Consider the following 26,549-nt stretch of genomic DNA (forward strand, 5'->3'; position numbering starts at 1 on the left):
ATACTAACAATGCTTCAGCTGCTCAAACTCTCTCTCAATTGGCTGGTTAGCACTTGTTCAGGTCTTGTTTTTATTTCTTCAAATGAACATCAACAATAATTGGTCTCTCAAATGCTGCAGATGAATTCGTTGTCGTTCAGTTTAATTAAGCGTCTTGAAAGGCCAGGAAACTTGTAAATCAGAAACAAGTCCAGCAAAAGAACCAGCAGCTGCAGCAATTGAGATAACAAGGCAAGCACCACTAAGTAGTTGAAGGCAAATCCATCTTCCACTCCATTTGGTAATATTCTTTTCCACAATGTACATTTTTACTGGGAAGTAGACTGTAAGTGGCCAAAATCCAAAGGCTCCAAGAATGCCAACAATATCGTTAAAGAATGGCATCAACATAGAAATGAGAACTGTGAAGATCACGAAAATTGTCCTCCATACTAGACGGAAAAAGTTGAGGTTGAAGGGCTTACAGCCAGGGATCGGAATATCAATCTCCTTCATGATGATTATACTGTCAGGGTACCGTTCAGCTGCTGTTTTTTCAACATAGGCGAAAAGGGGTTGGCAGTAAACTTGGTATGCACCCACTAGGTGTACAACAACAGCCATGTTTGCAATGTTGAGAAGCCAATAAGGATCGTAGAATCCAAATCCAGTTAGTAAACTTCCAGGTGATTGATCTCCAAATGCTGCATAACCAAAGCAACCACAGAGTATGAAGAAAACAGTTGTTACTGTCACACTTATCAACGATGCCTTCTTCATCGTCTTAGCTTCTGATGGTAGTGATTTGATTGTATCCTGAATCTCAATAAGTATGAGAGAGTAAGAATACGCAAAAGCTATTGCTCCAACAGCTTGACAGCTTTTCCAAATCTTCTGCATTCCAGTTCCACCACTAACCCCAGTTAAACTTCCTTGTACTTTCCCTGTTTCAGCAACTTTAGCAACTCCCAAACCAAGACCAATCGTTGAGTATGTCATAGACATAACAGCAGCCACAATAGAAAGCCATGAAATCTGATCAAAATCTGGGATTTGTGACAAGACAATCTGCACCACTCCAAAACCGATCATGTATGGAGTGGTTGAAACATTACAAGCAGCCTGATGACCGTATTCATGGAAACAATTCGACCTTTTCACAGCTACCATACTAATAGAAGATGCAATGGTATACCCAACCGCGACTCCAACAATATTTGCATATTGAAGTATCCCACAAATCTTAACATGAACACCACCTAGATTGGCTCGAACAGCATCCATATACGTATAGTTTCTTTTCCCAGTAACTTGATCACCTTTACGATAACAATCAGAGAGCAAATTAGAAGTGTAGTAAGTAACAATGGAGAAGAGAAGCAATATAACTGGACCAGCAATCCATCCAAGCTGTGCAGTAGCCCAAGTAACTATTAAAACTCCAGAATCAATCACAGCAGTAATTATATGAGCACTTGCAGTCCAAACATTCCCTCTTCTTTTCAAACGACCATCGTCATCAAAAGAACTCGATTCATCATACACGTTAACAGAAACATGATCTGTCATCGCGGAGAGAGTTTTTCACTATGAAAGAGAATGCGTTTGAATCCTCAATTATAACTATTGATTTCAAGTAGTTTCTATGAAAGGGAATGCATTTGAATCCTCAATTATAACTATTATATATAGATTTCAAGGTACGAAAAAGGTTTTCCTAATCCGTTTAGACAATGAATTCCTAAATTAATAAGGATTATAAGTTTCCTAAATTTATAACCAAAAAAAAATAATTAAGACCAAGTAATTAACCGTTTCTTTTTTTTGGTAACTCTTGCTATATGGTTTTACACAAACTTAATTAGTCCGCTTCTACAATGGTAGATATATATAGATTTTAAGTAGTCTCAAACCTATTAGAGAAAGGTTTTCCGATTTTACAAAGACAAAAATAAAACTATTTCCTAAATTAATAGAGATTATGGTTTCCTAATATACGAGGAAAAAATTTAAAGACATAATTAGCAGCTTCTTTTTCTATTACTAGGCTATATACTTGAAATTCAAATTTAAACTGATATAAAATACCCAACAGGGGATTTTTTTTCTTCTTCTTTATAGCATGAAATAAATAAAGTGAAACACGAAAATGAATATTTTGTTTTTAAGATTTGTGTGAAACGACTCATCTAATTGTAGAGCCGTCAATATGGGCTAGGCCCGTTGGGTCGGTCTGGTCTAACTCGTGATTTGATAAGGCTGGGCTACGATTTTTGGAGCCCATTTAAGAAAAAAACTTTTTAGCCCGGCCTGAATAAGTCTATCGATTTGTGGGGCTTGAGAAATATGGATAGGGCCGGTCCGTGGGCCAAATAAAAATTAATTAAAAAATAAAAATAAAATAGAGTATTAAAATGAGCAACTTTCACATATAGTAAACATAAAAATCATATTTGTATATTATAACTATAGTTTACATAATTACGCTCCATAGCAAATATAAATATGTATATTTCGCTATACATCTACAAAAGAAAGAAATTGTATACTTTGTTTCGGTATACATATACAAAAGATCAATTGTATAATCTGTGTTTGTATAAAGCGAGAAAGAGAGAAAGACAAAAGAAAACTGGACAGGGAAATATCGTATTTGTATAATCATAAGTGTATAGGATGAAAATATATGCATTTGTATTTGTATATACAATTTTCTCTCGCTTTATACAAACACAAACACAATGTATACATTTGTGTTTGTATAAAGTGAGAGATGCGAGTGAGAGTGGCGAGCGAAATCTGTGAGAGGGGAACGAAAATATATGTATATATACAATTTTCTCTCGTTTTATACAAACACAAACGCATTTTATACATTTGTGTTTGTATAAAAGCGAGAGAGGCAAGGGAGACTGCCCAGCGAGAACGAGAGTGGCGAGCGAGATTCACCAGGAGAGAGGCGAAATAGCAATAGTTTGCTATGGGGTACACTTAAATCAAACTATGATTATAGCATTTAATTTGAAATAATAATTTGCTATTATATACAATTTTCCCTATTAAAATTAAGAGGAGTCTACACTCAAAATCTGTTTAAAGATTGAAATATTACAATTTAAATACAAATTATGTTTATAAAATATGTACTACATAAAATAAAGTTCTTAAAATTTCTAGGGAATCACTACATAGGTCATAGCCTATGGAATATTATCATAGTTTTTGTGTTTTATTATGATCATTGGAAAACAATTAAGTTAATATTTCCATTTAGCTATCTATGTTTTTACTTGAAATCAAACGTAACAAATATTATATAGATAGTTTTATTTGTGTATTTGATTAACAAGTAGTAATACTAGTCGATATTTATGATAATATCTTTAAATTATAATTGAATTTAAAAAATTATGAAAAAACTTTTAAGAAAAGAGGGCTGGCTCGGCAAAGCCCGTAGTCCACGCACTTGTGGATTGGGCCGACCATTTTTTGACCCACATAAAAAATGGGCTAGCCCAGCCTGACTCGTCAAATTGCAAAGTCTGTATGGATTAGGAAAAATTGTACATAATGACAAACTATTAATTCAAATTAAATGGTATAACCACACTTTGATTTAATTGTGCCCTGTAGCAAACTATTTGTCAATCGCCTCTCTCCCTCAAACTCTTGCTTGCCACTCTCGCTCGCTCTCTCTGTCGCTCGCCTCTCTCGCTTTATACAAACAGAAATGTATAAATTGTGTTTTTGTTTGTATAAAGCGAGAGAAAATTGTATATGCACATGCAAATACATATATCTTCGTCCTATACTCTTATAATTATACAATACAATATTCCCCTATCCAGTTCTCTTTTGCCTTTCTCTCTTTCTCGCTTTATACACACACAGATTATACAAAATACAATGTATAATTATGTTTGTATAAAGCGAGAGAAAGAACGATATTTGATATACAAACGTTTTATTTCGATTCAATTGTATACAAATTCAAATTTTATACAGATATACAAACACATAAAATTAAATTGAGAGACTCTCAACTATTTATACAAACGAGAGGCTGACAACAATTTATACAAATGGCCTGCCAGCGAAATTATACAAATCTGAAGAGAAGCCAGCGAATTATACAATTGCTTCTTTCGTATTTATGTATAGCGAAATAGCCTAGTCATAGCATATTTGCTATGGAACGCAATTATGCAAACTTTGTTATAGCATACAAATATGACTTTTGTGTTTGCCATATGTGAAAGAGCAAAAGTTACTCTATGGATTAACCCGGATGGAATGGGCCAACCCATATTGATAGCTCTATCTAATTGTTATGTACTTTTAAATCTTAAAAACGTCTCTTTTTTTGGCCTTTAAGTCTTAATGATGAAAATTTTGGCTACAGACCATGAAATTGCAAATAATTTTCAATAATCGTTACAATCCTAGAAAACACTCAACATTTTAAGCGTTAAATAATTTCGGAAATTTTTAATCTCATATGAGAAGAGGGGTTGTTTTGATATGGTAAGTAGGGGTGTTCATGAGTTGGTTAAAAATCAGATTAATTAAATCGATCTCAGTTTGGTTTTAAAATTAATAGGCCGATAATTTGATTTGATTTCAATTTTAAAAAAATTAGACCGGACTGACAAATTATATATTTCCTTGATTTAAATTTATAAAAGAAAAGTAAAATAAAGAAATTAAGACAACGAAAATATAGTTTTCTCTCCAAAATATAAGATTCTTTTTTTTAAAAAAAAATGTGATACATTTCTGCTTAGTGTTTTCATAAAAGTCTGAATCATGAAATAAATGATTAATGGGTTAGGGATGTTGTAGCTATCCATCCCAAGTGATCATTTGTTAAAAGACATAAAAACTGAATGAATTCCTTCTTAATTATTTTGGGACCCCCCCGCCCCCACCCTTTTGCATCATCTTTTTTACTTTATTGCAATAGTCAACTACCCCCACCCTCCCAGCCCCCTATTAGTTAAGAGGTAGTTTGAGAACTAAGTTATCTCAAAATTATAATTCAATTACGAAATAATGTTTGGATTATTTGGTGTATATATTTTTATTAGTATATGTTTGGTTTATTAGATTAAAATGAGATATACAAGATACGATATAAAATATGTATTTGATTTAAGGTAAACTAAATAAATTGAAATGAAAATTTATTATTGGTACTTGTTATTATAAAGTGTGATTCAACTTAGGAAGAGTATATGACAAAAATGTTATTCATATAAGGAGGAGGAAAAAAAAAAGATGAAGGGCAAAGTAATTGAAAATTACAAAACTTATATACTAATCTTGAGGAGAAAAATGAAAGAAAAGAAAAGTTTTGTGAAAGTTAAAATTCCAAGCAACTTATACAACACATTACTCTCTTAAAAATTTGCAATATCTTGGAAAAATGATTCTTCAAGTAGAGTGATCATTCGCTATCTGACTGAACAAGTTGAAACTCCAAGGGATCTATTAGTTTTTAAAACTTATCAATATCTTGGAAAAAAGAATCTTCAAGTAGGTCGGACCAAATAGAAGGTGGAGCTTCTTCAATATTGTTGAATGACTGCTCGTTATCTGGCTGAAAAAGATGATTTGGATGTTTTCTCTCTTCTGACAAGCAAGATGAAATCACCACTTCTGATGAATTTTCTTTACTTCTCTGATCATTTATGACTGGAGGAGGCGGTGGAGGAGATAAAGAAGGGAGCCATGGAGAAGCCGGTGAAGTTTCTCCTTGGCTCATAACCCTAAACTCAGGGTCTTGAGGTCGAACCCTATCTTTGTTTAAAGAAGTTTGGAAACTACTAGGGGTGTGTAATTCAGGCAAATGGGAAAAAGAGATTGAATCTTGAATTATAGGTTGATCAAGACTTGAAGGAATTTGTTGAACTATATGATTTCCCAAATTATTATTAGTACTTAAGAATTGACTATCTTTTAAAAAATTTAAAAGATCATAAGCTTCCACATTTTGGATACCACTTAAAGTACTCATATTGTTGTGAGGTTGTGGTAGAAGATTTTGCAAGTAATGAAGTCTCATAGCTTGTTCTTCCCATGAGTGATTTTCAATTAGTTCCTTCAAATTTACCAAAGCTATGAGATGTTGCAAGCTATTAAAGATATCAGTTCTAGGTCTATGAGTCATTGGATCATATCCCATTTGTATTAGCTTCTTCTTCAAATGAGTGTTCCAAAAATTCTTGATTTCATTGTCAGTCCGCCCCGGTAGATGAGTTGCAATTGCTGACCACCTTGAATATGATAAAAGAAGAGTTTTACTTTTATACTCCATAAAAAAAAATAAAAAAAAAATAAAGACAAAGCCAACTTGTTTATTATATATGATAACGTAAAATTTTGCACTATCAAATTACCTAAAACATTTTATAGTTAATCGTGGATAACGAATTAGAGTAGTAGGGCTACAAAATAACACATTACCTCCTATAACATGTTATTAATATATAGTGATAGTTCATCTTATATATGTTATTGGGGGTTGTTTGGTTTGAGTAAGAGGAAAAATTAACCCCAACATAAAATCTGACATAAGATACTACAATGTTTGGTTGAGATATATAAATAATAATTATAATCTCAACATAAAATTTTGCATAATAAGATATGCATTAATTAAATTATGTGGAAATATATATATATATATATATATATATATATATGAATTATTTTTACGGAATAAAATATGGAATATGAATATATGTATTAGTAATGCAAGATTGATAAACTATTTAAAGACAAAAATATCCTTATAGAGTAAGTAAAGCATAATATTTCATTAATCGTTAATGACTACATAACAATTCCTTTATTATTTATATATTATCGTATAAACAATTTTTATATTACTAATCTCTGCATTAATAATCTCCACATTATCCTAGTGCATGCAAGATGAATCCAAAAATGAAAATTCAAAATTTCATGTCATCATAGTCAAATTTCGAAAAAAAAACAAGAAAATAAAAGGAGAAGAAATAAAGAAAGATAATTACTTGTTTCCTAGTACAGCATGGAGATTGAGAATTGTTTGTTCCTCTTCTTCAGAAAACTTGCCTCTTTTAATATCTGGTCTAAGATAATTACTCCATCTTAATCTGCAACTCTTTCCACATCTATTAAGACCTACATAATATCAATAAGTTAAAAGTTATATACATCATCAATCATATCACTTCAAAGAATATTCATAAATAAACCTTTTCAAAATATATGATTTGTAATTTTGAAAATTAAACAATTTATGTGCTACGATAGAATCCAGACCTAACAGTATAAAAATTCTTTACAATCTCAATTTTAAAAAAATCATTGCAATTACAAACATGAAAGATAATTTATTTTTAAACTATTATAACCGAAAAAATGTTTAAGCGAACCCTATGCTATGATTCTTCTTCACTTATATGACAGAATCGATATATCAATTTTGAAAAAGAATCTCAACATGCCGGTGTATGCCTAGCCCTATATAGCCATAAGTTAATTACTGGCAAGAGGGCGATCGACCTATCGGACCAGAATCATATGGGAAAATACCTGCAAGTTTAGGGAGGGCTCTCCAGCTACCATGTCCATGTTTATTGATATGATTGGTGAGTTTTTGATCTTCTTCTGGTGTCCATGGACCTTTCTTTAGACCACTCTCATCACAACAAGGAGACCTTCCCATTTTCTCTCTTTAAACACTTTAATTAATACTTTATAATACAATTCTCTTTGATGATTTGGCTAATTATTTGATGCCTCCTTCAACTCCTACTAAAATAACTACTCAAACCTCATATATATAATACTTATTACTTATGTTGTACAAAACATGACTTATGTGAGAGTTTAATTATTTATTATTTGTTTTCACATTTATGTGTTGGAAGCAGTTGCTTGTCAATTTGCGTACCCCTCAAAATCTATGTGTGGTTAATTGGTCAATAATTTTACATGTTGTATCAGTAAAATTACTCATTCCGTCCACTTTTAGTTGTCATGTTGCGCTTTTCAAAAGTTAATTTAACTAATTTTCAAAGTTATATATTAATATGATGAAAAAATACATCGTAAAATATTAGTCAAAGTTTTTATAGTTTAACTCTAAAAAAAGGAAAGTATGACAATTAAAAGTGGATGAAGGTAGTATAAAATTATTATTCTTTTTGTTTCATAGTGTAATTTGATTGGATATGAAATTTAAGAAATATGAGAAGACTTTGTAATGTTTCAAAACTATCCTTATAAAGAGTATAAATTTGTGGAGTTTTTTGTTAAATAAGTGGGACTCAATATGAATAAAAATTTAATAGTGTCATTAGATATTTTTCAGATAAAAAATGTCTAATTCTTTTTTTAAAACTGACTAGCTAAAAAACATATGCGTAATAATTTGGGACAAAAGAGTATTTGTTTGGTTAAAGATATTGAACTTTACCTATCATACCAAAAATGTCATAAAATTAATACGATGACACGTTTAATATTATAAATTTCAAAAGCCTTATACCATCTTGAAAACTATTGAAGTATTTATTTTAAATAATCAACTTAATTTTGGGGTATTTCTTTTTAAACATTTTAATATTTCTGATTTCTTTTTTAGAGTTGTGGATATTTTGATCCTTACTTGTTAGATTATGTAAACTTTATAGTATTGTTTGTCTCAATCAAAATGTCCTTTCTATGATTATTAATTAACAACAAAAAAAATGTTTTTGCTTTTTTCTTGATTATTCGTATAAGTGTGGTTAATATGATACAATTGAGAAGTTTTTTGAAAAGTTAAAATTTTACTCTCTATTGTATACAGGTCGAAAGTCCAATAAACTATGACTATCGACTTATTGTTTCAAAATTTATCAAAATCAACTTTAAAAATATTGAACTATTTCAAATTAATTTGATATGGTAGTCGTAACCATACCATGAACATCTCTAACAACAACTTTTAAAGATCTTCTCGTTCTTTCTTAAACTTTATGCTCAGTTAAACTGTGTTATAATTGTTGCCACTTCCAAATTTTATTTACTATTAAAAGGAATTTAACCTTTCATTTAACCCCCTTCTTCACGAAAGTTAGTTAAGGTTTGTTTTTTCTCCTAGAAAGCAACACTCACTTCAATTTTCATCCACATATGATTGCTTCTTCCACAAAGGTTCTTTGTCTGGTAGACCAACTTAGATCACATTTTTTAAGTAAAAAATATTAATAATTAATAAAGTATTCATTTATTAAAAGAAAGCAAAGGGATTAGTTTAAAAGAGGAAGTGATGTCACCTTAAGAGAATTAATTATTTTTCTTAGTAAGGATTTCAACATATTGTGTTACTGTCAGCTAAACAACTTATTTGCTTGCTGGATTGGGTTTTCACCCAATACTGTATCATGTATACTAGGATTTTGTATGACTCTAGTGCCATGTATCTACGTTCATTCCTATGTATCAAAATTAGGTTGACTTATTTCATATATATTGTATTGATCAAGTGGATTCACATGTGGAATACACGACTATCTCGAGATACATGACTATCTCACTCACCTATGATATATCTCACTCATCTCTCTCTATGTGTCTGTATTTCAGAAATGTATATATGATATTTCAGACAGTGGCGGAGCCAGAAATTTTGTTAAGGGTGACAATGGCGGATTTTATTAAGGGTATCCAAAAATAATAGTGTGTGGCTGTCAAAATAAAATAAAAAAATATTGTGTTATTTTGGGTTCGAATCTGAAACTCCTTCATTCAAATGGACACCCACTGTCATTGTGTCAAAAACATAGTTTTTGTCAAGGGTGTCCAACTTTAAATATATATCATTTAAGTGTAAAATTTGACATATATATACAACGTAATTTTCCGACGTTATAGCTATGCCCCTGATCCCAGATACATTAATCTAGTGTATTCACATGTATGCATTAATTTTCTCGCTCACCTCATTCCTATCTCGCTCGCATTTATCCTCTCTCGCTCACCTCCTTCCTATCTCGCTCGTATTTCTCCTCTCGCGCTCACTTCTCTATGTATTTGTATTTTAGAGTGTATCTGATAGCAAAAAATACGCGTGTCTTTGTATATTTGACTTAAAATCTGATATTAAACTATTAATTAGTGAACAATATGTAATTATTTCAAACTATAGAGAGAATTAATAAATATAATAGGAATATTTGTATAATTAGATATTTTTTTTTTTTTATAATTAATCTAATCCACACTAACTTTGACAGAGAGCTACATTGATCAAGTAGCATTGCTTCTTCATCTCAAATTCTATATATCATGGTTTTAAAAGATAATTATTTTTTAAAAAAAATTATGATTGTGCTATCCCGACTAAGTAATTTGTCATTTTGAAAATTCAAAATTAAATTAATTAATCATGTCTTTCTTTCTCATTTTATCTTCAATAGTAGTTTTAAATTGTTTTTAAAGACTATAAATATCTCAATAGATTAAATATTTACTGAAGAGAGATTATATCTCAGGACATTAATGAAGAAAAAATAATCAAAAAATCTTTTTAATTACTAATATTTCTTTTAAAACATGTTAAAAAAATTACGATAGATAATTTGAGATAGACAAAATATAGAAAAGAGATAATCTTTAAATGTAGGTGACCTGCTTATTAAACAAGCAGGGTCTCTATTGCTAGATCTCTGGACCTAACCTAGCTAGCTATATGTTTATATTTATAAATATTGCAAGTTTTATGGGTAAAACATAATTAATCCAACTCTGAGAAAAAGTAAATATAAACCATTTTTATATTATTAAATTATTTTAAAATCATGTCCTATTAAGATAGTACATTACTTATCATGCTTTCAAAATTACAAATTTGATCACTTTTTTTTAATGGATGATTATCTGAAATATCTTTCAAGAAATACATGTTATTCTATATTAAAGAGTATACATTTTTATTTATTTAATTAAATTATATGTCCCAACACATTTTTTTAAGGACCAAACATGTGACTTTTTTGCAGCAATCAACATTTAAGCTTGAAACTCCTATTATACGATTAGTGACAAATAAATATAATTTTGTCACTGAAAATTAAAGATTAATGCTTATCCTACTTAACATCATTATGATTTTTTAAGTAATAAATTTAGCGATGAATTTCATAGTTAATTTTTATTTGCTTTTTTTAGTTAGTGTTACCTTCAAGAGTTAGATAGGTAGGTAGGGAAAACAAAACAACATGATCATTAAAGACTAAAGAGAATATTAATAAATGGAAAACTAATTATCAGCATTAAACAAGTTAGATTTCTTTCTCTATATGTACTAATATAAATCTTTGTGATAATGATAGTTTTAGACACTAAACTAGAAAAATGTTAGGTAATATATATATAATGAACTATCAAAGTCTACATAATTATTTAATTTGTTTAAGGAAAGCAAATTAAATCACAATTAATTAGTTTTGTAGCACATATATGATGTACACGTACTAAGTTTGAAAATAAACAGATAATTACTTGTAATACACGTGAAACGTAAATTCTTAGTAATAGTACAAAGTTTGTTGCCTTTTGTATTGATATTATCAACTTAATTCAAAAATAGTCCAACAACTTTGGTTGAAACCAATAATTAATAAAATAAAGTGGGGTCAATATCTTTATATTTATATGCTATAGTAACTTCATTAATTGTACGAATAAAATGTGTTTTTTTCATGTATTTATAATGATGAATATAAGATTTCCTTCAAATTATATTTTTAATGATGTTATCTTGAAAAACATTCTTAGAAATGAAAACTCATTCTAGGAGTATTAATTGTAGTATTATACTTGAATCGTGTCTTATTAATAATTAATAAAGGAGAAACTATATGATTAGACACACTTCAATAATATACTATTATTATTTATACTTTCAAAATATTATGTATATTACCATTAATTAAGAGTTTCATATCATATATTGAGGAAGATACACTTAGATACATGTATTTTGCTACCTAATACATTAAAATAGGGGGAGAGGCAAGAGAGATTCGTTATGATTCACATGTATACATAGAAGAGTGGTGAGCGAGATGGAAGAGAGGTGAGGGAGGCAAGCAAAATTTGTTATGTATCTTAGATACATGTGAATCCACTTGTATACAATGTATTTTGAACAAATTACATCTAATTTTGATCTAATGTATCTCGAGATACATGTATCTGGATGTATCTAAACATATCTGATGCACTAAAATTTGGTAAGATACGTAATATTACAAATTAGAGCGTATCTGAATAATTAGCTTCTAAACTAATGGAATTTATGTAAGTTTTCGTATTAATAATGTTGGAATACGATCTTTAATTTGTTCATTTTTTTCGTTTCTTTACTCTTCCCTAACAGAGTTGGCCCAACAACTTCCAAAGAGTATAAAGGCACTACAACATCCTTCATCAAGGGTGTAAATGATATTTTTTTTGGAAATAATGTGTAGATATAATAGGTTGACATCACTTTAAAACAATACAAAGTAATTAAATACTAATTTCTACGAGAATTAAAACTTTAACCATCACAATCTTAGCGTAATTAAACTTACTGACAAACAAATTGTGATAATAGTCTGACACTGCTTGTTTAAAATTATTTTGGAGAAATTGCATTATATAACTTTAATTGTTATCCTTCGGGATAGCTCAGTTGGTTGGAGGGTGGTTATCCACATGGATGACCCGGGATCGATTCCCTCCTCAATGCCTTCTGAGTCGAGCCTGTCGCATAGGGCTTGCTTAGTGCGGTTTACATCTCCTGTGTGGTTTGCAGGCTATTACACAGTGGGGGTTTACCCAGTGCGCACAAAGTGCTCACCCGAGGGGCAAAGGTTGTAGCGATTGCGGGTTATCCTGGAGTTTCAAAAAAAAAATCTTTAATTTCTAGTTAGATATTGCAATTTTCAACCATTTAATTCCAAATATAGTATACTAGCTCCATAAAATCTCTTTCATTTTCATGATGCAATACAAGATCCAAGTTGGGTCCAAAAACAGTGTGATTTATTTTCCATGTTAATATCTCCTCTTCTCCAGATTTTAGTATTAGTTAGTAGTCAGTCACATATATAGTACTTTATTCTTAAAAATTTACTTACATGTTGTTTCATTTGCTCTGAATATCTTGCTTTTCTAGTATTATTTTTCTTTCAATCCTGCTTTGATTATACTTTTTTTTTAGCCGAGAGTCTATCGAAAACAAATTATCTACCTCACACTTAACTTGTGAGAGCTTTTTTGTTTTTAACATTCAAACTAAGAACACTTTAGAAGAATCAAATTAGTTTTAGGGAAAATTGTATGAAATAACAAATTATTAATTCAAATTAAATGTTATAATCATAGTTTATTTTAATTGTAATTCACAGCGAACATCCCCTTTTTTTGTCATCTGATTCGGTATACAATTAGCCATTTTATATAAAATGCATATGTGTTTGTATAAAGCGAGAGAAAAGTGTATATACAAATATAAATACATATATTTTCGTCATATACACTTATAATTATACAAATACAGATCTTATTATACAAATTACAATGTATAAATAAATTTATACAAAACTGAACAATTTGTATAAAATTAGATGTTTGTAGCGAATTATACAAATCAAAAGCTCCATAGCAAACATAAAATTTGCTATGGAGCGCAATTATACAAACTATAACTATAACATACAAATATGATTTTTATGTTTGTTATATGTGAAAATTGCTCTTAGTTTTAAGGCATTGTATATGAAACTTCACAATGGCCCATATGTACCCAATTGTTCAATAAGGCCCAATAATAGCCCAATTTGCATATACATGGGTTTTCTTTGGGTCATTCGAACAGATGTCCCTATTTTGAGGTGGTCTTTAATTTTTGCCCATCAAATTTGTGATCTTTATTAAAATTTGTTGTCCAAGGGATACTTAACTATGACGTAAATTCTCTAGGCAGACATTTTTACAGAATCTTTGCTTTGGAGCATAAGTTCAGTGTCATTTAATTAGCAAGGTGAACTTTTACCCTTGCTATTAAAAATATAAAATTGTAAGGCATAAGTTTAGTGGCACAACTTATGCCGCGAGACATAAGTTCGGTGACACAAGTTATGCCCCATGGTATAAGTTCGGTGACACAAGTTATGCCCTATGGTATAAGTTCAATGACACAAGTTGTGTCACTGGATATTAGTCAAGTTCATATTGAAGTCTCAGGTTCGAGTCATAAGAAAGGAATCATATTTGGTAGAGAGTGATTTACCACAAATCCGAAATAGTCAAAAAAAAGATTTTTTAAAAATAGAATCCGACCTGCCGGATTCGAACCAGCGACCTAAGGATTTCAGCAACAACTACAGTCCTCCGCTCTACCAACTGAGCTAAGGTCGGTTTGACATAAGTTTCATTCATATTAAATATAAACTAAATGGAACTCATAGGTTATATACAAAATATATGTTATATTTGTAAATCTAGTCTAGGCAATAGAAAAGTGAGGTAGCACTTATCATAGGCTAGAAATTATTTTATCCTTTTTTTTCTGTAAAATATTTGCTGAAAAATTCATTTTATAACCCACATCTTTTTTATTTTCATGACTTATTTCTTAATAATCTCAATAACGTAACTCACATATCTTTCATTTTCATAACCTTCAAAATGTTAAATTTGTAAAATTATGATAATTTATTGTGTTTCCTCTATGTATACCTATATTATAAATAGAAGATAGTAAAGCAAAGACAACACTCATTATTGATCACATTGTTATAGTTTGTTGGTAGAATTCGTTTGAGATGGATATAATTTCATAATAATTATAGAGCATTTGAATATTATTGATGTGGAAGCTATGACCTAGATCGATTATTGATATTTTTCTTTTCTATTGCACCTAACTTTCCTTTTATCTTATATAATAAAAATTAGGAAAAATACATAAAAAAACCCCTGAACTTGGCACGAAAAATTTACTTTAGTACTTAAACTATATGGGTGTTTATATACCCTCCTTAACATATTTGATGTGAATTATTTTCAACCCTTCGAACACCAGCCCAGTTGAAGGATGGGTATTATTACACACGTGCGTTTTCATTGGTCCACGTCGCTAAGGGTTTAAAAAATATCTTACTTGTTTTATATAACCCACCCGTTTTCAAAATACAACCTGACCCATTTCTAAACAAATATCCCTAAATCTCTAAGCCCGATTCTCATTCTCTCAACTCTACAAGACCTAAGCTGAAGATTTTTCTTTCGTTAGCGTGAAGGATTTGCTGATTCGTGAACAAACAAAGTTATCGGGTTAGTAATCTTCGTTTAGATGATTGTAGCATTTGATCGAGTTTAGGGTTTTCGTAAAGCTTAGTGTTTTTTTATCTTTTCAGTTTGACGATGGATGTGTACGTTACCTTAAGGTTTCACCATGGTAGAAAAATACAACAAAAATCTCGTATTAAGTATGAAGGAGGTATTGTCACTGATTGTTTTGATGTAGATGTTGATAAATTGTCCTATTTTGAATTTGTTGATATAGTTAAAGAAATTGGCTATAACTGTTTTGTTTGTGTTGTTTATATTAAACCACATAAATGTCGACATGTTGTTGAAGTTAAAAGTGATAGGGATATTATGGGTATTGTACCTTAATAAAAAAATAGAGATATTATTGAACTTTATGTGACTCATTTAGTTGAAGAAGGTGTTGTCCCCCCCCCCCCTATATTGGATATCTAAATGATGTGGGTGGGGAATCTAATGCTACTTTTGATAAGGAATCTAGTCAAACTTTTGAGGGTAGTGAAGGTTTAGGGTTTGAAGAGGTTGCACAACCTGAAGAACCTACTGTGGGTGAAGATTTTGGTGAAGTGTTGGGTAGGACATCTGCTAGTGCTGGAGAGGACTTGGGTAGGGCTTCTGTTAGTGTTGGAGAAGACTTGGGTGGTATTTCTTCTTCTGCTGCATTTGATATTTCAGAAGTTGAGTCTGATTGGAAAAGTAAAACCGAAGGAAATGATGATTCAAACAATGCAAATTTGTCTGATGAAGGAGAAGATGATTATGGTAGTGATGTTCATAAGGAGGTTATAAATCTTAGGAAAAAGAAAAGGGCTGCTAAAATAAAAAAGAAAAGGGCCCTAGATCTGAAGGAGTTGATTTAGGATAAAAAGGAGTTGATTTAGGATATGATGAATATTTATCCAAGAAACAAACTACTTTTGAGGGTAAGATAGCTGGAGATGAGCCCTACTTTGATTCAGATGAAGTTGTTAGTTTTGAAATAGATACTGATAAAGAAGTTAATGAGGAAGATGAGGTTGAACAGCCTATAAGAAGACAAAGAAAAGCAAGAAGAGAAAAATGAAATAAAAAGAAAGTTGTCTTTGATCCTACCTGTCAGTTAATAGTTTGGGAGATTGATTTGCTTTTGAACGTGTTAAGCAGTTTAGAGAAGCTATTACTAGATATGTAGTTCAAGAACATGTTGAATTAGATAAATATGTTAATGATGCAACTAGGGTGAGGGTAAAGTGTACAACTGGTTGTCCATGGTTGTTGTTTGAAAGTATTGATTCAAGAACAAGAGATTTTGTAGTGAAGAATTATAATCCAGTACATAAATGCAATGGCACAACAAAAAATAAATTGGTGAATTCAAAGTACTTATCAGAAAGGTACAAGGACAGAATTATTTCTGAGCCTGGCATTAGAGTTTTTCAGTTTCAAATTTTAGTGAAGAAAGAGTTGAATGTGTATATGGGGAGAACTGTAACAAGGAAAGCTAGAAACATTGTGTTGAACAAATTATGGGTGATCATGTGGAGGAGTTTAAAAGAATTTTAGATTATAGAGATAAGCTCTTAAGGACTAATCCAGGCAGCACATGTGTGGCGAGACTTGGTGAACAAACTTTTGAAGGTGACAGAAAAATGTTTCAATCATTTTACATATGTTTTGATGCTTTAAAGAAGGCATTCACAGCTGGAGCTAGAAGATGTATAGGATTTGATGGTTGCTTCTTGAAAGGTGTTTCTAAAGGTCAATTAATTGTGGCTGTTTGTATGGATTGGAACAACCAAATGCTACCACTAGCATGAGCAGTTGTTGAGGTTGAAAACACATTCACTTGAAAATGGTTTATGAAGCTTGTAAGACATGATCTTGAGCTAGGAGATGAAACACAATTGACAACCATTACTGATATGCAGAAGGTATTTTTATTTTCTTTTTTATTTATTCATTTATTTTCTTTTTCATTTATTCATTAAGTTAGATCTCATGTTATTCTAAATATTGTTAAAGGGTCCTGACAAAGCAATTCAAAATCTTCTGCCAAGTGCAGAACAAAGAATGTGTGCAAGACATGTTCTAGCCAACTGGTCTAAGAATTGAAAAGACGTTGAAAGAAGAAACTGTTTTTGGAGATGTGCCAAATCTACTTATGAACAATAATTGACAAGAAATTTGGATCATATAGAGAAGTTAGGAACTGGAATATGTGATGACTTATTGTGGTACAATATAGAGAGCTTTATTTTTAACTGTTGTGATAGTGTTGACAATAACATGGCTGAAAGCTCTAATTCATGGATTTTGGGGCCAAGACACAAAACTATCATCATAATGCTTGAAGAAATAAAGATCAAAGTGATGAAAAGAATAGGATAATTGAGGGAGTTCTGTGATACTTGGATAACAGACATATCTCCAATAGTCGTAAAGGTATTAACAGAGAACACAACAAAATCAATGAAGTGTAACCTTGAATGGAATGGTGCATATGGTTGTGAGGTTAAAGACAGCTGGGGTAACACATTTGTTGTGAATCTAGGAAATCAAACATGTACTTGTAGATCTTGGATGCTAAGAGGTATACCTTGTTGCCATGTTATAGTTGCACTTCATTTTAGAAATTTGGAGTCCATTAACTATGTTGCACATTGGTATAGCAAGGAGACTTATCTCAAGGTCTATAGTCACTATATTCAACCAGTTACTAACATGGAAATGTGGCCACAGTCGATCAACCCTTCTGTTATACCACATGTTATAAAAACACCATCAGAAAGGCCTAGAAAGTGTAGGAGAAAGGTGCAGAATGAAAACAAAACAGAAAAATTGTCCAAGAGAGAAGTTGAGATGACATGCAGTCTTTGTCATGCAAAGGGTCATAATAAGAGGGATTGTCATTTAAATAATCAAGCTAATGCAGGCAGAGGAAGAGAAAGATAGACTAGTTCAACAAGGTAAAGTGTTGGTTCTTCTACAGCACCAACTGAATCACAATCAAGCACAAAAAGAGGAAGAGGTCGACCAAGAGGTTCTACAAAACATGTAATGTTTATAGTAATTCATTTAGTTGTTAATTTACTTCTTAATCAGTCTAATATTTTTGTTGATCAACTTATGTTTTAGGCTAGTGCTACTGGAAGGGGAAGAGGAACTGCAACTGGTAATGGAACAGAGATTGGTGTTACTGCTGATGGTTCTGGTGCCACTGGAAGGGGAAGAGGAGCTGCAACTGGTAATGGAACAGAGATTGGTGTTACTGCTAATGGTTCTGGTGCCACTGGAAGGGGAAGATGAACTGGAACTGGTTTAGCTGGAAAGGGAAGAGGAACTGCAACTGGTGTAGCTGGAAGGGGAAGAGGAACTGGTGTAGCTGCTACTGCTACTGATGTTCCTAGTGCTACTAGAGGAAGGAAGAGGCCAAGAATGGTTGGAATGGGGATACTACATACACAGAGTGGTTTTACAATCCACAATGTAAGTAGTCTTAATTATTTACACATTTTTCAATTTTAACTTATGAAACATCTAAGACAACATATTTTTGTGAATCTGGCCCGAAATGCCTATGAACTCTTCAATAGTGAATGAAAATCTAAGGCATCATAATAAACCAAGATCAGGCTTAAAATGGAAAGTAAAGGTTGTTGTACCTCAACAAGGTCTTCAAGAGATGAGAGAAAGTGAAAGAATCAGAACAAGGTACAATGCTGTTGAAGTTTGATATGGAGACAGTTTTAGTTTGATATTTTAGCTGTTTTTGAAACAATTATGCAGTTGTGACTGCTTTAGTTTGATATTTTAGCTATTTTTGGAACAATTATGCAGCTGTGACTGCTTTAGTTTGATATTTTAGTTTTTTTTGAAATAATTACGCAGCTCTGACTGCATTAGTTTGATCTATGTTTGCTTTTGAAGCAATTATGCAATTGTGACTGCATTAGTTTGATATTTTAGCTGTCTCTTTTTGAAACAATTATGCAGCCAGTTTTTCATTACTTTTATGTGTACAATTATGCAATTGTAACTGCAATTTAGTGCATGTAGTTGTAAATAAAACACAAACGAAATACACAAACCAGCAAATTACATTAAGAGAATAAGAAAAACACACGGTTCATTACAAAAGAGCCTTGCACCTAATTGATTACAACACGGTTCATTACAAAAAAGTCTTGCACCTAATTGATTACAACATAAACAGTGCTACACCACACAAACATTGATCTCACTATATCAAGAGCTTAAGGTAACTTCATTGAACCTTTTCTTCATATATATCACCCAGTACCAATAGCTTATAGCTATAACTACAACATAACAACAAGCTACAACAAAAAAAGCACATTCTGTCATGTTCTTCTCCATTTATTCTGCATTATTTTCATCTTCTCAACCTCTTCTTGCAACATTTTCAATTTCATACCTAGACAATCATCATCTTGTTTGAAATCTCCCGGCTTGTCAACTTCTTCAGTAACCTCAACCAATTCAAATGCAGTGGCTGAGGTTTGAGATGATTCTACTATATTCTCAAGCTCACCCAATTTCTGTTTTAGTTTAGAAATCACAAATTTTGACCTCGGATCAATATTTTCTTTATCCTTCCAACACCAAAAGTTGCAAGATCTAGGACTCTTAAATAATGAAAAAGGATGAAGGAATTAGTGGTTAATCAAATTCTTAATCAGCTAAAAAAAATTAAACAAAAATGATCTTTACCCCATAATAAGAACATGACCAATATCTTTTTCTGGAGTTATTTGAAGTCCAAGATGTTTTCAAACGCACCACAAGTCCATGATTACAATAAACTTTTTTTTTCGTAGTATAATCATCTTCTTCCATACAAAGATTTGTCAAATTAATTGATTGCATTGTGTGCTACAATTTTGTGCAAGAAGTAACGAGAATCTGGAAAAAAACAGATAATAAGAAAAAAGGGAGGAAAGAAAAATCAAAATAATAGATGAAGAAGAATAGGTTTGAATCTTACATTTTGAAGAACAATTATTCCTTCAAAGATTCAACTTTTAGGTTTGAAGAGCTAAGATTTGAGAAAAATCAAGAAAAAAATAATGAATTAGGTCCCCATTTTTGGATGATTGGATTGGTGAGGGAGAAGAGGAAATTAGGGTTCTTTAAAAGTGAAGATGGATCTTCAAATACGTAATGGGTCGGATATTACCGTTGGAGGGTCAAAATTAATTTTTTTAAAATGTTAAAAGATGAATTACGCGCCTTTCCAAGCTGTATCAACACGCACACGAGGCTGGTGTTCAGATGGTTGAAAATAATTCACATCAAATATGTTAAAGGGGGTATATAAACACCCGTGTAGTTTAAGTACTAAAGTAAATTTTCGTGCCAAGTTAAGAGGGGTTTTTATGTATTTTCCCTAAAAATTAACCTCATTTCATTTAGTCTTTCGTTTGGTTGGTGGTAGTAAGGGGGAGGTGGTATTGAAATTTTTGCGAGTTAAATCTCAACCCGGACTGCACTCGCTCTTCATTATCATCCCTAATCTCAATTCATTTTTTCCAATGTTGGTCCTCCATTCAGAGGCATATTCAGGATTTCGTAAGGATGGATGCATTATTACGAAAAGATGCATCTAAGATATAAATTTGATCGGTTTAACCTTTACGTTCTTAACACTAACTGTTAAACTTTAAAAATTATAGGTCCAACATATATAATACTACTAGTTTTAAATTTTAATATACACATTTGATTTAATTATATAAAAGTTATACCAAGCTAATTTTATTTAGGAATTTTCAATGTTACACATTTGAAAATTTTGAAAGATAAAAGCAAAAAAATAAAAGAAAAATTGATTGAAACGCCAAAAGTGCTACCGATAACCACTTGGAGGGGTGTTAATAACAAAAATAAGATAGATATAAGATTTAAATTTTTATATTTGCTTAAAGAGGTGCACCCAATCTTCATTGTATTATTATATGTTACTTTTAACGTGGGTTCACACCTCTATATTTAAATATTTTTAAAAAAATATAACACTACTATACATAATCTAGAGAGGGGAGCATGGGTTCATGTGAACCCATGGAACCCCTCTAGATACGCCTCTGTCCATCTTATATTGTTCATGTTTTAGACGTCCAGTTTGAAGATGTTGAAGTCCTACATAGTTTGTGGCATGGGAACATAGATTTTTTATATGATTTTCGACAATCTTCTCTTAATAAGCTAGTTTTGGATTGAGTTGATTTCAAAATTCATTTCTTTCATCATGAATTTCATGTTGATATTGTTCACACTCCAAATGTCTAGACCTAATCACCATGAGGTGAGTATGGAAGACTCCCATATATACTAGATAAAAAAAAAAAACAGAACAATCTTTCGCTCAACGATTGAGTTAAACTCTTTATGCATGAAGAACCAATCAAAATGGCTACTACCAGGGGCGAAGCCACCTTGTGGTCAAGGGATTCATTCGAACAATATTCCTCAGCGGAAAAAATTATATTAGTTATACATGATAAAAATATTTTTTAAGGTCCATATAATAAATGTTGAACCTTATTTACTTAGTTCATGTGTCTACTTCTTCCAATTTTTGAATACTCTTAATAAAAATTCTAATTCCGTCACTGACTAGCCAGTATGATCTAATGGAGACAGGTGAAAGACTGAAATCTGATGAGACATTACAACAACTATACTTTTTTGCTTGTCCTCTTCTCTTCTGCTTCTATTATACTCAACTTTTTTATTTTTCCTCTGATACACTACCATAAAATCTTTTGCTTACTTACATAATACTGACTATTTTAACCTCACATTTGTCTTTTTCATGAGGGTATTCTTGGTAATTAACACATGCATGGGGTCTGTTTTTACAAGATTTGAAAAGGTCAGGAAAATCCCAAGAGGATAAGAAAAAGACTGTCCAACAAAGGAAAAAAAATCATCGAAAAAATATCAGAAATCATATTTGTGGTTGCCATGCATGGCAGTTGGAATTATTGTGCTCATAATGTGCCTGTCACTGAAACAAATTCAAAGAAAATAAGAAAAAGATTTCTTATTATATTCGACAAAACGTATCCAGTGTAATTTCACAAATAGAATTAAAAAGAGTAATACGTATACGGTTTCATTTTTATCTTGTGAAGGTACAAATTCTCGATTGAAGTATAACATATCAAAATAGTTGTCAATATATTAACATTGTCTAAATTGATTTAGAGTCTCAAATTTAGTTGATTAATAAAAGTATAACTAGTATCTCTGTCGTTTTCAATTTTGTCCATCTTATTTTTCTTTTTAATTTGTTTATACAAGAATGTAATTTTACCTTTTTAACAACTCTTTAATTCTACATTTCTACACGACATGTTTAAGATCACAAAATTGAAAAATATTTTGCTATATTCTGCATATTTTTAATTTAAAATTCAGAAGCTTTATTTATTTTGTTAAAATACATGTCAAAGTTAAACCAAACAAACAAATTAAAAGAGATGGAATAATTCCTCATGTTTACCCTAATATTACAATTGACAAATGATAGCACTTTTGGTCAAACCTTATTCGGAAAAGGATTAAAATTGCCCCTGAACTATATGAAATAGACCATTTTGTTAAATCATTCATTGGTTTCATAAAGTAAACAAGTATTGTTGGACATCTTAATTAGTTTAGAAAACAACTATTGTTAAAACGAGAGAGTATTCAATGAATTAAAGTTGATTATATGAAAATACTTTAACAAGATCCAAAAATCCAAAACCTACCGCACTACATTTATATCAACACCATACCAATCGATCAGTATTTAATTATCAATATGTACAACCATAGTAAATACTACTTATAACAACCTCATTTAATGTCTTGACTTGACTTGACTTTCTCTAATTTTTACAAATCATTAAAATAAAAAATTACATATTCCACATGTTAATTTTAACTCTTTAGTCCTAAATTGAGAATCTCAAAGAACTTTTTCAAGCGTCGATTTGCTCTCTCTATTAACAAAAAAAAAGGCATTTCTATCGTCGTTTCATTGACTCATTTTTAATAAAATTAGATAATTTTGAGCTAGGGATTGTAGAAGTGACCCCCACATCTGCATTTCCATCCAAGTGGCTTGTAATTCGAGTACCTGCTACCTCCCGCACGTGAAAGTGACGATTCTACCGTGCTGTGGTCCATGGACCTAGCTTGGGTTCGAGCCACATTGCCACTTGGTTCGACACCATTATTACTCGGTAGGCTCGGTACCTGCACTAGTGGCAATTGCATCATTCAACATGACTTATTCCCAAATTTTATGTCAATTATATATATGTAAACCAAAATAAACATTTAATTTGGAATTTAAAAAAAAAAACACTTTAATTAGAACGACAAATCATGATACAAAATCAAATTGTGATAATAATTGAAAAATTCTGCGTACGCTACTGACCTGAATTGCCCTGCATGGATGGCATTGGTTACACTTGTTGTAACAACTCGGTGGCATTGAACCCAATCTTGATTTCTCTTCAACTAAGACATCCTATAAAACTCAAAACCAAAAAAATAAAAACTCAATCAACTATTTTCAACTCGAACCATATATATATGTACAATATTTTTTAAAATATAATATATAATAAATAACATTATATTTTTAAACTAGCTAATTCATGATAAGCCTATTAACTTCCTTATAAAATGTCTATGGTTAAAAATCACCGACATATATTCAAAATTCAAATTCTTGGTCATGTACCACATGGACTACTACAAGTACTAGTAGTACTATATAAACAAAAAAAGAAGAAGATTATAATAGAAGAAATTTAAGAGATAATTACCTTTGTAGAGTCTAGGGTTTCATGTTTATAATTAGGGTTTAAGGAATATGAATTAGGAGAGAGTAGTACTAGAAGAATGAGAAATGCAATAACAATTTCTTTGATAGAGAAAATTAATGAGGAAAAAAGTGAAGTTATACTCATAGCTTCCATTGTAGCATTTTTCTTAAATTATATATAACTTCACATAAAAGAAGAAAGAAAAAAAAAGATGAAAAACCCTAATTGCCTCTAGAAGTAGAGAAGAAAAAGAATTTGAGTAGGGAGATGGAGAAATGAAGAATTAAATATGTTGAAAGTTTTTAGCTTTAAAGAGAAGGGAAATTAAGAGGTGTAGAGTGAGGTTTTCAACACTATGTGTTTGTTTTTATTATAGAGGGAAAAAAACAAGATAGTGAAAAGAACAAGACAAGGAAAAGGAGAGGAAGTAATAGGGAAGAATGAAGGTTTTAATTAATTTGGACCACCTATTTATTTTTTGCTTCCTTCTCTATCTTTTCTTTGTTGTGTTTTGTATTTATATTGGAGTTCGACTGAATTCGGACGTGCTTTCTAATAAAAGTGACTTTGTATCTAAGAAGACTTGAATCTGATTAAGCTTTTGATTAAGAATAAAAAAATATTTGTCACTCCACTATAACCTTTGTTGGCAGTGTCCTTCTCTATCAACATAATTAGCGACGGTTAAAATTTTATTATAAAATGATAAAAATCTCATACTAAATTTATGAAGCTACAAATTTAAAGAAAATTTAATTAGTTTATATATAATTTTTTTTAAAAAAAAAACAAGATTTAATGTTTTCACAAAAATAATTATTTGGGGACCTCAAACACAAACATCATTTGCTTCCGGTGGTCCCGTTGGATATTACTGACAATTTTCTGGTAGAAATAATAAATGTGCATTAAAAACTTAAATTTAAACAGTTTTATACACTAGTTTTTGCATTCATTTTTATTTGTTTGTTATATATTAAAATACCTATCCAATTTTAATTATTTAATACTAAAAATTAGAGTGGCTAGAAAAAACATTTAATGAGACAGAGACACTTTGGTTTTCAGATTTTGCAGAAATAAAAGAAAAAAATGGGCAGTGAAGTTTGACTCTGATTGATTTAATAGATGAGGAGAGAATAGGATATAAGCTTTACCTTGTGGTTAATATTATTATTTTTTTGTTTCAATTTGTTATATTATTTTTATTTTTAAAAAAATATATAATATATTTAAGATTTTGTAAGATTAAATAATATTTTATATATTTTTAATATAATACAACAATGTTAAAAGATATTATAATATATTTAACATATTTTGAATTTAAGATCATAAGATTTAAAAATCGTCATCAATTTTTTTGAGAGGTCACAATTGCTACGAACAAATTAATGATAAGGAAGCCAGCGGAATGATCAGCTGGACGAAAGCTAGGACTGTTTCCTTCCACCGTGTTCTTTATTGTGTCGGAGATATAAAGTGATTGCATTGAAAAAAAAATGGAAATTGGATTGATTTATTCTATGGTAAAGCATATGAAGCATTCAATCTTCTTTATTATTTTAAACTTTGTACAAATTTAAATAATACAAATAAATTAAAATAGAGAGTAGTATAGAATACTGACTCCCAAATTTTTAATTCTTTAATGTACAGAATATTTAGTAATAAAACTACAAAATTCAAAGAATATTTTAATATATATATATATATATATATATATATATATATATAGTTTAGTATCAATTTTGTATCATATCAAACTGTAAAACATTTAAATTGGGATAGAAGAAATTCGGAGTAACTGTAATGACCCGGAAAATTATTTTTTTTATTTTTGAACTATTTGTTGACTTTAGTTAATTAGTTGAGGGGGGATTGTGGATAATTAACTTAAGCAATAGTTAATGGGCTAAAGTGATCATATATTTAAGACCCTATACCATTTGTTCCATATAATTAGATTAAGTTAGTGTAATTTGCCACTTTGAATACCTAATTATTTTATTTAGGATTTAGGAAAAGAAAAGAAAGGAAGGGAGAAACCACCTGTGCAGAGCGTCGTGGAACCTCGATAGTTCGCGTCAAGGTAAGAGGCTTAGCTCTATATCCATAAGAAATAAATTCTAGTGCATAATATATGTGAATATAGAATACTATTATAGTAATGGGAATTAGATGCACATGAATTGTGATAGGAGTGGCGACAATTATTTTGGGGTTGGAGGAGACAATTCTGACAACCATCATTAATTGAGTAAGAATGGATTACATGAAAATAGCGGCATGAGATTACAAGAATTTGGCAAATTTGTTTGCTGCTGTGCAGCATCACTTTTATCCATTGTTAGGAGTTAATTATTATTATTATTATTATTA

The 26,549-nt window shown here is 30.7% G+C and overlaps 3 protein-coding genes, 1 non-coding gene and 1 pseudogene across 5 annotated transcripts; 1 reads left to right on the forward strand and 4 right to left on the reverse strand.

The window, feature by feature from the left end:
• Nucleotides 1–141: 141 nt before the first annotated feature.
• Nucleotides 142–1,548, reverse strand: LOC125867214 (amino acid permease 3-like). The gene has a single exon (XM_049547638.1). It carries the CDS (start codon nt 1,546–1,548, stop codon nt 142–144), a length of 1,407 nt encoding a protein of 468 aa, XP_049403595.1.
• A 3,829-nt stretch (nt 1,549–5,377) lies between these two features.
• On the reverse strand, nt 5,378–7,781 carry LOC125867813 (transcription factor MYB53-like). The gene is made up of 3 exons (XM_049548391.1): nt 7,561–7,781; nt 7,017–7,146; nt 5,378–6,254 (listed from the first exon to the last, which is right to left on the reverse strand). The coding sequence occupies exons 1-3, from the start codon at nt 7,691–7,693 to the stop codon at nt 5,477–5,479; spliced, it is 1,041 nt and encodes a 346-aa protein (XP_049404348.1). The 5' UTR covers nt 7,694–7,781; the 3' UTR covers nt 5,378–5,476.
• A 6,559-nt stretch (nt 7,782–14,340) lies between these two features.
• Nucleotides 14,341–14,424, reverse strand: TRNAY-GUA (transfer RNA tyrosine (anticodon GUA)). Its single transcript is given in 2 exon segments — nt 14,341–14,376; nt 14,388–14,424. It is a non-coding gene; the product is annotated as a tRNA-Tyr (tRNA).
• Nucleotides 14,425–16,844: 2,420 nt separating this feature from the next.
• On the forward strand, nt 16,845–19,183 carry LOC125867215 (uncharacterized; annotated as a pseudogene).
• A 3,906-nt stretch (nt 19,184–23,089) lies between these two features.
• On the reverse strand, nt 23,090–24,518 carry LOC125867692 (EPIDERMAL PATTERNING FACTOR-like protein 1). 2 transcript variants are annotated; one of them, XM_049548258.1, is made up of 3 exons: nt 24,168–24,518; nt 23,774–23,866; nt 23,090–23,591 (listed from the first exon to the last, which is right to left on the reverse strand). In XM_049548258.1, the coding sequence occupies exons 1-3, from the start codon at nt 24,318–24,320 to the stop codon at nt 23,499–23,501; spliced, it is 339 nt and encodes a 112-aa protein (XP_049404215.1). In that variant the 5' UTR covers nt 24,321–24,518; the 3' UTR covers nt 23,090–23,498. The 2 variants fall into 2 exon arrangements, with proteins under 2 accessions (XP_049404215.1, XP_049404214.1); XM_049548257.1 differs by having other exon boundaries at nt 23,090–23,586; nt 24,168–24,517.
• Between the last annotated feature and the right edge of the window lie 2,031 nt (nt 24,519–26,549).

Source organism: Solanum stenotomum, chromosome 6 (assembly GCF_019186545.1).
Source record: "Solanum stenotomum isolate F172 chromosome 6, ASM1918654v1, whole genome shotgun sequence".
NCBI classification, from domain to species: domain Eukaryota; kingdom Viridiplantae; phylum Streptophyta; class Magnoliopsida; order Solanales; family Solanaceae; genus Solanum; species Solanum stenotomum.

What these genes read in the sequence shown, in the direction of transcription:
- LOC125867214 (XM_049547638.1), bottom strand. Translation starts at nt 1,548, where the DNA reads ATGACAGATCATGTTTCTGTTAACGTGTATGATGAATCGAGTTCTTTT.
- LOC125867813 (XM_049548391.1), bottom strand. Translation starts at nt 7,693, where the DNA reads ATGGGAAGGTCTCCTTGTTGTGATGAGAGTGGTCTAAAGAAAGGTCCA. An exon ending in AGCCCTCCCTAAACTTGCAG is followed by an intron (nt 7,147 to 7,560) that starts GTATTTTCCCAT and finishes GATATTATGTAG; the next exon opens with GTCTTAATAGATGTGGAAAG. An exon ending in CATGCTGTACTAGGAAACAA is followed by an intron (nt 6,255 to 7,016) that starts GTAATTATCTTT and finishes ATCATATTCAAG; the next exon opens with GTGGTCAGCAATTGCAACTC.
- LOC125867692 (XM_049548257.1), bottom strand. Translation starts at nt 24,320, where the DNA reads ATGGAAGCTATGAGTATAACTTCACTTTTTTCCTCATTAATTTTCTCT. An exon ending in AAACCCTAGACTCTACAAAG is followed by an intron (nt 23,867 to 24,167) that starts GTAATTATCTCT and finishes TGAGTTTTATAG; the next exon opens with GATGTCTTAGTTGAAGAGAA. An exon ending in ATCCATGCAGGGCAATTCAG is followed by an intron (nt 23,587 to 23,773) that starts GTCAGTAGCGTA and finishes CCACTAGTGCAG; the next exon opens with GTACCGAGCCTACCGAGTAA.